This window comes from Pogoniulus pusillus, chromosome 7 (assembly GCF_015220805.1).
Source record: "Pogoniulus pusillus isolate bPogPus1 chromosome 7, bPogPus1.pri, whole genome shotgun sequence".
Lineage (NCBI taxonomy): Eukaryota > Metazoa > Chordata > Aves > Piciformes > Lybiidae > Pogoniulus > Pogoniulus pusillus.
In genome coordinates, this window is record NC_087270.1 from 7,405,887 (window position 1) to 7,420,656 (window position 14,770).

General features: G+C 39.4%; 1 protein-coding gene and 1 pseudogene across 1 annotated transcript in view; one reads left to right on the forward strand and one right to left on the reverse strand.

The window, feature by feature from the left end:
* Positions 1-750: 750 nt before the first annotated feature.
* LOC135177209 (U2 spliceosomal RNA) lies at positions 751-922 on the reverse strand (annotated as a pseudogene).
* A 6,008-nt stretch (positions 923-6,930) lies between these two features.
* Positions 6,931-14,770, forward strand: part of COL21A1 (collagen type XXI alpha 1 chain) — a 110,193-nt gene continuing 102,353 nt past the window's right edge. The window contains exon 1 of the mRNA XM_064146744.1: positions 6,931-7,010. Coding sequence (XP_064002814.1) covers positions 6,931-7,010 — 80 coding nt within the window. The remainder of the gene's footprint in view (positions 7,011-14,770) is intronic.

The window sequence follows — 14,770 nt, forward strand, 5'->3', positions numbered from 1 at the left end:
ATATTTGCCTTAGAATCACAGAATCAAGCAGGTTGGAAGAGACCTCCAAGATCATCCAGGCCAACCTAGCACCCAGCCCTAGCCAGTCAACCAGACCATGGCACTAAGTGCCTCAGCCAGGCTTTCCTTGAACACCTCCAGGGATGGTGACTCCACCACCTCCCTGGGCAGCCCATTCCAATGCCAATCACTCTCTCTGACAACAACTTCCTCCTAACATCCAGCCTGTACTTCCTCCAGCACAACTTGAGACTGTGTCCCCTTGTTCTGTTGCTGGTTGCTTGGGAACAGACACCAACCCCACCTGGCTACAGCCTTCCTTCAGGTAGTTGTAGACAGCAATGAGGACCCTCCGAGCCTCCTCTTCTCCAGGCTAAACAGGCCCAGCTCCCTCAGCCTCTCCTCATAGGATTTGTGTTCCAGACCCCTCACCAGCTTCATCGCCTTTCTCTGGACACATTCCAGCACCTCAACATCTCTCTTGAATTGAGGGGCCCAGAACTGGACACAGCACTCAAGGTGTGGCCTGACCAGTGCTGAGTACAGGGGCAGAATAACCTCCCTTGTCCTACTGGCCACACTGTTCCTGATGCAGGCCAGGATGCCATTGGCTCTCTTGGCCACCTGGGCACACTGCTGCCTCATCTTCAGCCTACTATCTACCAGTACCCCCAGGTCCCTTTCTTCCTGGCTGCTCTCCAGCCACTCTGTCCCCAGCCTGTAGCGCTGCTTGGGGTTGTTGTGGCCAAAGTGCAGAACCCTGCACTTGGCAATACCAGGACGATGCATGGAGTGGAGGGAGCAAGCTCCAGATCCAACTCCCATGCCCAAAAATCCGTTTAATATAAAGTCCTCTCATCGAGGCCTTATGAAGATAAGAATCATAAATAATATAATTGTAGAACAAAAACATAGAAGTGAAACAGAGGTCCATAGAATTTCAGTTCTTCACACCTTAAAAATATCTGTGTGGCTTTTATTTCTCCAGAAAACCTGGTAACTGCATGCTTTCTGCAGTGGCCACTTATGCAGTGCTGTCAGCATACACACACCTGTAGGCACTGTGCTTCTGTATTCTTGTCACTGCTCTAAGGTAAGGCTTAGTGTAGATGAAATTTGGGGCAAAAAGAGTTGTGGAGAGGATTATAGTCCTTGAATGAGTGATGTAGAAACACCTGTAATGCCCTCCTTTAGGGTGTAAATCTTTTGCCCAAGGCTAAGCAATACCTTCTAGTGTTAAATGATACAATTCTGAATATTTAATGATTTCATTTCCCCCCCCCCCAGTTATTTCAATTCTAAGTCCTATAATGCCCATCCTCTGCACTTGTTCTTTGAAAACACCCATGAAATTATGGACCAGAACTCAAGGATTCTTCATCCCTGCCACTCAACTACAAATGAAGAATAAATTCAGGTAAGCCATGACACATTCTGTGATTTGGTTTTCCTGTGTGTGTAACAAGACTAAATGTATTGGAAGTAGCAGGATATATTGAATACTAGGAATAAATATATCAACAAAGTATATGTTTAATTCCAGGACATTTACAAATCAAGCTTGGCAATTTAGAGCCAGATACTTTATTAATATCACAGTATCATCAAGGTTGGAAGAGACCTCATAGATCATCAAGTCCAACCCTTTACCACAGAGCTCAAGGCTAGACCATGGCACCAAGTGCCACGTCCAATCCTGCCTTGAACAGCTCCAGGGATGGCGACTCCACCACCTCCCTGGGCAGCCCATAAGAAAATAATTTATTGTTTTCCAAAATCTTAGTGGATAAAAGCCATCAGGACTGTTAATCATAATAAATATCACAGAGAAGCAAGACACATAATCTGAAGTGGAAATTATCAAAATAATCAAGACTTCAGGAAAAAAAAAGAAAGAAAAAGGAACACTTCTGGAGACTTAAATGTGCAAGATGTTTTCTTCTAGCCTCAGGGAGAATTTGGTCTTTCAAGTATATATGCTAAAAGTGATTGAGACATAGTTTGTTATTCATGCTTATGATGAAATGAAACTAAAAATAGATTTAAACTGTTTTTGTGGTTATATTTTTATTAGTTTTTCACATTTGCTTTTCTCCTGTGATTTAAAAATATCATATTCTTCATCTTATACAGCCAGGAGTTCTGAGCAAAAATATTAGTGATTCTCCACTACTTTCTGTCAAGGTCCAGAGAACAGAGATTAACAATATTTCTGTCCAGAGGAGCAAGATCTGTTCTTATGGGTTTCCATGTTGTGAAATTAAGGTGCAAACGAGACCATTGATCACCACAAAGCTATTTATTAAAGAATAAGGGTGGACAAAACAGAGGAGGGGGGTCGTGGAGAGAGATAAAGAGAATGACGGAGAAGAAGAGAAAAAGCAGGGAAGGAAAAGAGCTCGGATCATATCACCCTCAGTCACAGATGGGGGGGGGGGGGGAGAGAGAGAGAGTTGGGTGCGTGGCCTAGGGATGATCTTCTGTGGAGTTCATCAGGGGTTCTTGTGGTGGTGGTGCAGCTCTGGTGGAGGTCCACCCTTGGTAGTCTGGTAGAGTTCCAGAAGTTGACAAAGGCAATCTTTATCTTTGTTAATTAGAGAGAGACGATGCAATCATTATCTTTGTTGATGAACAAGAGAGAGGATTTAGACTCTCACACCTTCATTATCATAATGGATGATTTGTAGGTTGCTTGTATGTCACTGATGACTGTGAAGTATTAATTACAGACACTGAAAGCTGGTATATAAACCAGTGAGAAGTAATTGGGATTTGAAATTAGGTGCCTCAACATATGTTTAATTGGGAAGGGAGAAAGAGCTGGTGAAGGAACTGTGTTTTTGCTCCTTTCCCCCTCCTCCTGTTGCATTCATCTAACCTGAACTCCTTGCAAAGACAATCGAATAAAGCCAGGAAGAGCTAAAGAACTCTTCCAATGGTGTTATGACAAGCCATAATTTAGTGCTACTAGAAGTGAGTTATTTGTTTAGGGAAGGAGACAAATCACTGCACAAGTTTGCAGGGACCATGGACAAAGCAGAACAGGGGTGACTAGATGCCAGGGACACTTTACAGAGAAAGGTGCTACCAGAGCCGGCGGTTTTCCTGACACTGTTTCACCCATGGGACCACTTGTAGGATTTGCTGTTCTTTTTAAGCTGAGATATCACAAACTGCACCAAATAGTTAGAATGAGAAGAGGTATATGAAATTGAGCTGACACAGCAGGAAATAATTCTAATGAATACATCAGAAGGATCAGAATGGGAACAAAATGGCAAAAAGCTGGTCCTCCAGCCAGTGAAAATGCATTAAAGAAGATTTCTGGCTCACTGAATCTCAATGTAACTTTACAAAGAAATTAATTTAAACTGATTTGATCACAGACATTTCCTTGTAAAAAAATTCCCTTACTTTTTAAGAAGTCATGTTTAAAAATAATCACATTTGAATATTCATACTGATGTAATTTTAGCCTTAGCTGGATACTGAAAGAAGGTCATACAGTCAAACATTGTTAACCAGATAATTACAGGAAATTTAGGAAGTGTTTTGGTGAGATTTTTTTTGATGGATCTGTTTCTACTTTATTTTCTTAATGTTTCCAAAGCATTTTAACTACAGGGACAACTATTTCCAGAATGAGAAGTGTGTGAAATAATGTTCTTAGGCCAAACCTCATCTTTTGCAGACAGCATGAGGAAGAAATGTGTGAGCAACTATCCCCTCTACAGAAACATTCTGATGGCTTCTCTGGGACCTAGGGATATTTCTGGATACCCAGGGCAAGAGGTAAATGTAGTGGGAAAGAAAAATAGACTATTTTCAGAAATCTAAATGTAGTTGAAGCACTGAATGACATGGAACTTGAATTGTAAGGAACAGGAAAGACTTTCTTTGGTGTAATGTTATGCTTGATTTTGTTCTCACTGAATGATAGTTGAAGTGACTTTTCCATTTCATTCAATAGGAACTATTTGTTTTTCTCCAGGGAAAACAAACACTGAATAGCTGTGGAAGAAATTAAAAGCCTGAAAAATAAAATAAAATACCCAAGACAAGTACCTGAGAAGATTACTGTGATAACTTTAGACCTGAGAAACAGGCAGTGAAGTTATGGTAAAGGATCAGATAAATCCATTTTAAGATTATTGCAACCTGAGCAAAAATATAATAAACTTTTTCTAAAAATCTATCCCCAAATGATACACAGGAGTCTTAAAACTTTATTTGTGTCCATATTTTTAACAGCTCTGAAAGCAAACAGTGACTCATTACCAGAGTATTCATCTCCCAGTGATCTAAAAGATCTCAAGGGGCTATAATTTATCTCTCCCTTTCCTGAAGGAGTGTTGAGGGATCATAATTTCATGTTTTCTACCACCTGCATCAAAGAATATCACAGAAGGGTAGATTCAAAAGTTATCATGTTCATTACTATGCTGCAGCCAAGACCTTACAATAGAAAAGAGGAGGAAGGGTTTAAAAAGATTTCAGCAAAAATATCTGGGCTAGTTATTTCTGCCTTTATATGAGTTCATATATGTTCTCTATATGCTTTTGTTACTCTGTTGCTGACCACTGCCTACAGTGTCATTAAGTCTAAACAAGCAAGGCTTATTTTCCAAATCTTAGAATTAAATACTGTGGTAAGGAGGTATTTTTAGTTATGTTTTCCAAAGACAGACAAAATACTATTGAGAGTGGAGTGAAATGGCCACCTTTGGAAAACAAGCACACAAGTAACTTTCTTTCACTTTGCACACTCTTAGAGGTGTAACATGTCATAACTCAGCTGCATTTGAGGTAAGTTAATAAGGATGAAAGTTACCCATCTACTTTTAACTTTTCTTCTATCCTTGCTCTGACTCCTGCTTACACACATTTCAATATGCATAGACCACAGTGCTAAACTGAAAGGATTAGTTATCTCAGTTTATGTTTTGTGCTGTGCAGTTTACTGTCTGGGGGGGTTATTATTGTTTGTTGGATTCTATTGGTTTTGTTCTTTTAAACAAATGTAGAATGGCCTTATTGAATGCTGTTTATTTGCTTTAATTAATCTTTGCCTTCCTGATCCCTTCCTTTTCCCTGATATTTCCTCTATAACTCCTGCCCCTGTGGTCTCTATTCCTCCACAGGGAGATGCCTCTCCTTATATCTCCACCCCTCTTCCAAACCTCATTTTGGGGGGCAGCAGAGGTTTTTGGACTAGTTGGCTTTAAAGGTAACCAAGGCCCAAGAGGTAAGTTTTGTTCTTGAAATTTTGACTGTTAAGAGAATAAACAGATTTGTACAATAATAAAATTTCTTTGCTTTCCAAAATTATATCCAAGGTGATGCATGTAAAAATAACACCAGAATACTTAGATACACATATTCTTAGTATACATACAGCCTTGTATGATGGTCTGCTACTACAGCCACAAGATATACTCAGGTTACAGTGAAACTGGAATTTTCCCAGATCCAGCTCCTCCAACACAGCTCTATTTTTCTCATTTTGGTTAAAATGTTTTGTCTCTTTTCCACTCTTTATTTGCATGAAATATATTTTTTTCAAGTAAAGCCTGATTCTGTAAAGAAAACATAACAGAGATCTTTTGTTCCCAGTTAAGCCATAGCACAGGATTGCCATTAAGAGTAACAAATGTGAAGAAGTCAGTGCTAAGTGCACTTAACCAAGGTGCTGACCATTATGTCTTTCCCATACTCTCCTTTGTATTTCTTAGTCTGGGATACCACGGAGATATACCATACCTGGGATACCAACAGTAAAACTGACTACTTGAGTGAATGTTTGCACTGTTTATGAAACCCAAGTACAGATATCTACTTTCCTGCTTGTAGTGTGTGGTGGTTGGGAGTTACCCACCCCCACATGTAATGAATTCATGCAGACTAGACTCAGCTGGCTGGAAGTTAACAAATGAAGCTTCATATTCACAGTTTAGCACAATGTGCAAGCAGATATTTACAATATATTACAAATATTTACAGCTACATACAGAAATTTACAAGTTAAAAGTAATACAGAAACACAATGCCCCTCCCAAAATCAGACTCCCCAGGAATGGCTCCCAGCCACCCTTCCACCTTCTTTCCACCCCCTCCTCTTATCCCAGAATCTGCCTTACATGTAAGGTGAGTTGGAAAGATCAGCAAGGGGGGTTAGAAGCAAAGTGATTAGTTGGGTTACACAAGTCCAGCTAGAAGCAGCTAATATGGCAGAAACCAGGGAGAAACAGACACCCATTGCTTTTATCTATGTTTGTATCCTTGTTTTTATCCATCTCAGCAAACCTACGAGTGAAGCAGACATCACCATTGTTTTCTTTTCACAGCCTATAATCTAATTTTTCTCATTAAAATACTCCAATTAGCCTCAAACCAGCATATAGCGTTTATTTTCATGGGACTGTATCACTTATACTGCTTTCTGTTCTCTTCGTGTGGCCAGAGAGCACTTTGGGAGACAGCTCTGCAACAGGCATGTGCTGACATCAACAGCAATTTCATCTCACAAAGCTGGTTGCACTTGTCTGCTGATCATGTATTTCCTAAATAATATTTTTTCTCTCTGATACATTCCAGTAACAGCAAAATAAAGAGCTTGTACACTGAGTTGGAGCATTTTAAATGAGTTTGTATCTATGAACAGTTAATTCCACTGCTTTATACAGTGCAGTTTTTATACCATTGTGTCCTCAAAGAAAGTGGTTTAGCATTTTCAGCTCTGTTAATTTTCTTTCCCCTGCTTCTCCATAGCTGCTAGCTCCACCTGCAACTCCATGGAAAGCTCATGTCTGTAAAGCTGTTGACAGCACCTGAATCCCAGCAGCCCCTCCTAGGCTTTGCAGCTGGGAGAGGAACACAGTATGTATTGGGTCAGGGAGGGAGGTATTTTTTGGAAGGTTTATTGTCTAGAACATGGAGTTGGAAAGCAGACGATCTGTTAACATTTGCAATTGCCATGTTATCATAGGCAATCTAGCAAATGATGACTTTAGGTAAGTTATTACTTGGCTTTGCTTTTCTTATCTGTAAAGGAAGTTTACATACGTTCCCATAGCTCTTCACATGTGGCAGAATATAAAAGTGAAGCATAGTTGTTTCCCCCAGCTCTTCTCTGAAGTTATATCCTTGCTCTCAGTTGCAGCTGTAAAGTACTTATGTACAGGAGAATATGTACATACTGAATGTAATAATTCTTGTACTCCAGAAGAACCAATCTGTCTCTGTCTCCACTTTGTATTCCTCAGTTGGAGTTCGTTCTTTAAGTTATTGGTTTCTGAATCTCACTCTCTTTTCCTTACTATTTATCACATACAAAATATCTTCCTGTTGGCTTTTGAAACTCTGCACAGCCCAATTGTTATGATCCTAGTTGTAGAACAAACCAGTAAACACAATGGAAAAGGTCATTCCTTGGCTAGAAAGCACCTCACACTTCCTCTACTCTCTTCAGCATCTCCTGCTACCTTACAGCAGAAGAGGACTCTGTTCATGCTCGTTAGTATAACATGTATATGAGATCTGGAGAAACAAGGCATGGAGTTCAGGAAGATTATGTTCATACAGCTGAGAGGCTCTTTCCTTCACTGTTTTGGCTGCCAGGCCTGTTTATGTAAAAATGACAGCTGAGATACTGCTTTTTTTTAGATGTATCTTCCAGATTGAGTTAAGATTTTCCCTGATGCACCATAAACTTGAAGCTACTGGACAAAGGGAAATGGGGATTTAATCTTTTTAGCTGCTAGCAGACATCCCTCTGTTCTGGTCTTCTCAGCATCCCTCTCCTCAGTGAAGACTATTAAGGGAGAGAGGAAGCTGGGAATAACAACTCTTCCCAGATTTTCCCTTTGGGGATGCAAGGCAAACTGGAGATACATGTCTGCAAGTGACATGAGATTGAGTTACGAGCATTAGAAGCAAACAAGCAAGAAGAGCAGCTGGTTTAAGAAGGAGAGGATGGCCTGCTGGTGAGCACAGGGATTTTAATGTTGCTTTGACAAGGTAGATGAGGATTTCTTCCCCCCCACTCTAAAGTTATCTGTTTTGAAGATTTGTATTCTTGGGTCAATCAGAAGTCAGAGAAGCGTATTCTATTCTGAACTTCTCTGTGTGCGCTGGCACTGCCCAGAACTGAATGTCATTTGTTCAAGGAATAACATATTTCATTGTCTTAACTTCATCTCAGCAATACTGTAGGTTGAATTCCTTCCAGTGTGGAGGCAAAAGTTATGAATGAGTCAAAGACTGATGTGATGATTCACTGAAGAAAACAAGACAAAGCATTGCTTGTAAACATGGATGCCCCACATGCCATGGAGAATCATAGAATCATAGAATCAACCAGGTTGGAAGAGACCTCCAAGATCATCCAGTCCAACCTATCACCCTGCCCTATCCAATCAACTAGATGGAGGTAAGAAACATAATTATGGTGCTCTGAAAACCTATTGCAACCTGTACAAATGTTTCATGATAAATAGCTAATGAAAACAGAGCTGAATCAAGCAATTGAGTTTCTGTATAAATATATATGTATATAAACAAAACGAAGGACATGGAATATGATCAGATCCTTTTCAAGGATTTCTCCTAAAAGGCTCTCCTCCAGTTGTTCATTTGGGAGAATAAGAGTGATAGCAATATCCGTTTATATTTTCATTTAACAGTAATCTTAACATCTTCATTTCCCCATTTTAGTGACGAAAAGTTCAGTCTATAGACTGGCCTCTGTCTCAGTGTGTAATGGGTGGATATGTGAGACTTACAAAAAGCTTGCTTGTGAGCCCCTGCCCTATAAAGACCGAACTATTCACACAACTGCTATGGTTGGTCTAATGGTTTGACTTAGGTCAGTGAAGTTGGTGAAAGGCCTGGAACACAAACCCTATGAGGAGAGGCTGAGGGAGCTGGGGGTGTTTAGCCTGGAGAAGAGGAGGCTCAGGGGAGACCACAATGCTGCCTAAAACTACCTGAAGGGAGGCTGTAGCCAGGTGGGGTTGGTATCTTCTCCCACGTGACCAGAAACAGAACAAGGGGACACAGTCTCAAGTTGGGCCGGGGGAAGTCTAGGCTGGATGTTAGGAGGAAGTTGTTGCCAGAGAGTGACTGGCATTGGAATAGGCTGCCCAGGGAGGTGGTGGAGTTACCGTCCCTGGAGGTGTTCAAGTAAAGACTTGATGAGGCACTTAGTGCCATGGTCTGGTTGACTGGCTAGGGCTGGGTGCTAGGTTGGCCTGGATGATGTTGGAGGTCTCTTCCAACCTGCTTGATTCTATGATTCTATGACTTGATGATCTGAAAGGTCTTTTCCAACCAAAGAGATTTTAGGATTCTGTGATTTCAGAGCTTGACTTTGTTCAGTCTTTTGTAATACCTTCCATTTTTACATCTAGTCTTTATGGTGGAAGTTCAAGTAACAGCTAGGATTGTTTAATTGATTTATATGAATGTTACTAATTTTAAGAAGCTTTTTTGATGGAATAATAATTTAACACCTGTTTTAATGAAGAATGTCCTTCATAAGAATGTTTTCTGTGTTGCAATGTAAAATTTTGCAATGTAAGGAAAAACCCAACTCATGTCGGATTTTATGATAACACAGCTTTGCTTCAGTTAATAACTCAAAGCACAGAACAGATAATGCTGCCTTAGGAATGGCTTTTAGATGTTTTGTTGACTTCAGCATGTGGGTATGAGTGTTCTTGTGATATTTGGACAAAAAATTTGTGAGGACTTTTATCAGACAGCTATTACAGGAATGTCTTCTCTTTCACGAAGTTGAGTTAGTTTTATTTGACAACATATTTTATGAAAAAGGAATAATTTAATCTCTGCTTCAAATATGTTAAACTGAGGAATAAAAGGAACATGGTGGGGGAAAAAAAGTCACTATTATGGTATTAAAAACCACACCAACTCTCCCAAGATTTATGTTCCAGAGTATTTGACTGTATACAACCCATTTTTTCTGCTCTGACGATCACGTCTTTGATCTGATACTCACACACACCAAGCTCCTGCTTTGTGGCTGCTCACTGAGACCCTGGTATTATCTACTTGCTCAGAATCACACTAACAAAGGTATATTTTCTATGACATCTTTAAAAATAAGGCTTAAGGGAAGTTTGCCTATGAGCTATCCACTGGGTGGCAGAAGTAGATAAGAAAAAACTTATAACATGAGCGACATCCAAATCTAGCCACAGTTTAAGCTCTCTTGTAATAACAGTGCTATAGGAATCTTGCACCTGAGCAGGGCATATTTGAAAATATTGAAAATAACATTTCTCAGGAGATAATCTATTAGAAAGGCTTTTAAAAACTCCTTTCCTCTTCCTGCATGTAAGCAAAGCAGACTTTTGCATGCATATTCTCATTCTTTTGCATGCATATGCCCTCATCGTTCCTCACTCATCTACAGGGGAACATTTTCAGAAGGGAAGATGGTGTAATGGAGGAGTAATTAATTAATTGTCAGATGGTATTTTCAAAATGAATATTATTTATTAATTTGGGTATTCAAGACTCTCACTGCTCCTGACCACTCATATTAATAATAATCAGTTCTTCTGCAATGGTCATGGAAACATTATACAGTTAGAGTATTGTGATAGGTTGGACTGGATGATCTTGGAGGTCTCTTCCAACTTGGTTGATTCTATGATTCTAATATAGGATCTATAATAATACACTGCTTGTGGTCAGTGTGCTGTTTGTCCACTAGGTGGACTCGAGGAGTTTCTTTCTACTTATGGTAGAAGGCTATGGAGAATTATAAAAGGCTTAAGTATTTACTCACAAAAATTATCTCCCAACTCGTGGGGCTAGCTACAGCTTCAAACAGTACCCAAGTGCTTTCAGGGAATTCTATCGGTCTTGTCAGCCACTGAGGCTTCTGATTCTTCCAAGGCTTCACAGAGTGCTGGAGAAAGAAGATAGACAATCTCTGATCTTTTCTTGGCTCCTCTGGATGATCTGTGTATCTCCAGGACTTTCTGTCCTGGCAGGAGTCTTTCAGGTGTAGGCAGGATGTCTTGCAATGTGTTGTCTTAACATGATGTCACGCTGGCTATGCAGACTGATCGCGTGGAATGCATTTAGAGCCTCTTTTGGTAAACTTGAAGCAGGCAGTTTCCAGGCAGTTCAGGATACACTGAGGCAGTGAGCAGTGGCAGCAGGCAGCAGCAGGCACAAATACAATGTCAGAGCATGTTGTGTTTACCCGCTTATCTCTTTTTATCAATGTAGCCTGGACACATCATAGTTTGGACACAGAATAACCAATCAGAATGGCCATGTTAGGTGACACCATAGGCTAACTTTACCCACATTTGGGAAAAACACAGGCTTTGCATGAGGCAGGCACAAGCTAAGCATATGTATCTGGTTTACCACAGAATGCAAACAAGTCTGGGCAGGCCAGAGTCCTTAGACTCAGTGGCTACAGGTTCTTTGTCCTCTTTTCTGCAGTTGCTTCTCCCCAAAACAGAAGGAGGAAAAGCATAAAAGCATGTCCAGACAAGCCAGGACATGTATAAGCCTATTTTGGCCTGCTTAGGCCTAGCAGGCAGATGGTCTGGGGAGCGTTGCCTTCACATTCTTTTCTTCTCACCCATTTTGGTGGAGGATGCTGGTACTGAAGCTGGAGGCTTTAATGTTCTCCTGCTTCCTCCTTGTGCAGACCTTGCTACTTTGGAAAAATGACACAAAGAAGTAGCTTAAATCTTTCCCTAGTCCAATGTTGCCATAGCTAAATAAAACTGTTAATATTGCAGATGTGAAAATTTCTTTCCAAAGTACATGTTCCCAAGTGGTCCAGATCCTTGAGCTGATCACTTTTACCAGTAGCTTTTCCTTTATTGTGCCTAGATTTGAAACTGAAGGCAGATTTGCCTTCTTAAGGGAGGTGTGGGACTACCTGAAAATAATAGGTGACTAGTTAAGAGACTTAAAGGGATAAATTTCATAATGATTAACACTCCTCACCCCATATGGTTAGTACCCCACAAGTTTTAGGAGGTAAAGGGGGCAGAGGTTATGGGCTAGTTGACTTTGAAGGCAACCAAAAACTAAGAGGTAATTTTTGTCCTTGAAAATGTTCATGATAGAAGTAAATTTAAGATGCAGTCTATGTGTTTCCTCTTGCATGTGTATTTCTGTCAGAAGCAGAAAAGCCTAAGCCAAGACTGTGATCCAGTATGCTTCCCATGTGTGTGTGCATCCTGTTACAATAATAGCATCATTCTTCTCTGGTAAATAGTTTGACATAAATTATTTGTCCACTCTACAGCCCCCAAGTCCTAAGCCTGACACAAGAGATACTGCAGGTTTATACAAATATAGTGTTTTAATTTACCTTCTGCTTTGTTGTGTTTTGTGTTGGTGGGTTCTTTGGCTGGGGTGTTTTTGTTTTTGTTTTTTTTTTTTTGTTTGGTGTTTTGGCTGGATTGTTTTTTTTTTGGGGGGGTGGTGTTTGGGTTTTTAATATCTTCCATATATATGGGAAAGAAATCTAAGTAGTGTTGTTACTGCTTGGGATCTTTTTGTAAGGGATTTGACCTTGTTGCCAACATTCGTCCTTTACATTTGCCTGTTTCTCTAACCAAAAGAGCCCTGCTTCAAAACTCCCTCTGTTGCCCCTTCTTTTCACATTTTAATGCTCTTGGTTGCTTCCTCTGCCTGGGAAGGTGCAATAACTAGTTCAGTTCTTGGTTGCTTCCTCTGCCTGGGAAGGTGCAGTAACTAGTTCAGTTGGTCTCAATGAATATTTTTATTCAATTAAATTCAATGTCCAAGGATGTCTTTATTATATGTTTTATCATTCTGGGACTATGAGGAGTGTGACTCTGAAAGACATGCTGCCTAGCAGGTGGGCAGAGCATGTGGTGGAACAGGGTGAGCTCATCATTTGGAGGATTATGTCTAACTGTGTGTAGGGTGATTTATCTGGAGTGCTTTTAATTCACAAGAGTGGTTCCCAGTAGTGTATTTCTAGCATTCTTTCTTTAGAGTACAACGAATGCCAAGTCATAATAACCAAAATAAGGTCAGCTGTATCAGGCCTAAGCTATTTGACAGCACCCTGAAATCTCAGCAATGAATTGAACAAAAGAAACAAACTGTTGCATCTTGTTCTGACATGACCCTTAGTCCCTCTTAAAGCTAATTATGGCAGTATTATTTCACTTTGAACTCCACAGTACTATGAAAGTTTACTTTTTTTCTGATGCGCATGATGGAGATTTTTAGACAAAATTGCTTAAAGCTCTGTTTCTACTCTTGAAGTTAAAATCTCTAAATATGATACCACAGACTATACATGCTGAAACATATAGAATTCTGAATTTTATACAGCTTCATCTATATTTGGAGATAATAGAAGTTTCTAAATGAAAGTAAGCACTCTGCAAACAGTTGTGATACGTGCAAATAAGGTGTTTGTTATGTTGAGTTTTTTTTGCTGAATGGTAATAGTCCTGGTAAAAAGAGATTAGAGTAGTGGGGGAAGGAGAATTGTTATCCAATTGTCTGTGTATTTTTATGCCAGATCTTAAATATGAAAGGTAATCTGCTGGGCACTCTTAATGAAGACTTACATGTTACTCAGGCCTAGATTTACTAGCATGAGTAAGATCTAGCTAGACTGAGATCAAGGAGTTGTGACACAGCATGACCATAGCATCATTAAAAAAAAATCATACATATTTTCCTGGATTTATTGAATAATTTTAGATAAAACTTTGTAATTTGATGTCTGTACATCAATACATGGTTAATTCATCAGGTCACCATATTTCTTGCATACTACACAGAATGTGCCCAGTTTGAAAACCTGCATTGAAGTCAGAATATAGTTAAAATACCTCAGAAAATTAACTCCAAACACATCTTGTCAATATTGATGATCTGTAAAATAAACATAACAAAACTTGCTTGAAGTAAAAGGATCGTGCCAGTTTAATGGACTTAAAAGTTAATAAAATGTTAAAGAGACAAGAATAGAGCTCTGGCATTGGGATTTGATTGGTTGGTTGTGGGTTTTTAAATTCTAAACATATAGCTGAGGATACTTGGAGTGTCCTACTGTATTTAAATATCGCACAGTCTGACATGTTTAGTTTTCACCCTTGCTTTCTGCAGAATTTAAGGCAGACTATACTCAGTTATTGAGATAGATTTTTTTTTAATAGAACATATGAAATTATTACCTTCTGTTCTGTTTTTCTTTTTGTTCCCCTCACTGTTTGGAGTGAAGAAACAGCAGAAACTTAAGACAAAGTTTAGCTAAACTGAAATGTCCTTAATTTATATAGAAACTGTGCAGAGTACCCATGGACTATTGCTATTATCCCATGTGGTGGAAGGTCCAAATTATACCTTGAATATATATCCAAGACATATCCTAAACACCTACCTGAATACCCACTTTGGCTGGGACTATATTTTCCCTTTATTATGCTTCTACATATACTTTTGAATTAGAAGTGTTGAGACTCTGACCAGTGAGTAAACTAACTCTCTTTTCTGAAGTTTGTGAAAGTTTATGTTTAACCTTTAAGTGGCAGTTTGTGCTGCAAGACTCTCCAGTTGTTTAATTTTTCCAAAACCTTTCCTAAATAGTTTAAATTTAATCTGACTGTATATATATGTTCTGCAAAAATACTTTTACCAACCACATAATAGAATCTGTGTGTTGTAGTTGTAAATAAGTTGGGGGAAATGTTCTTTATAGATATTTAATAACTTTTATATTGGC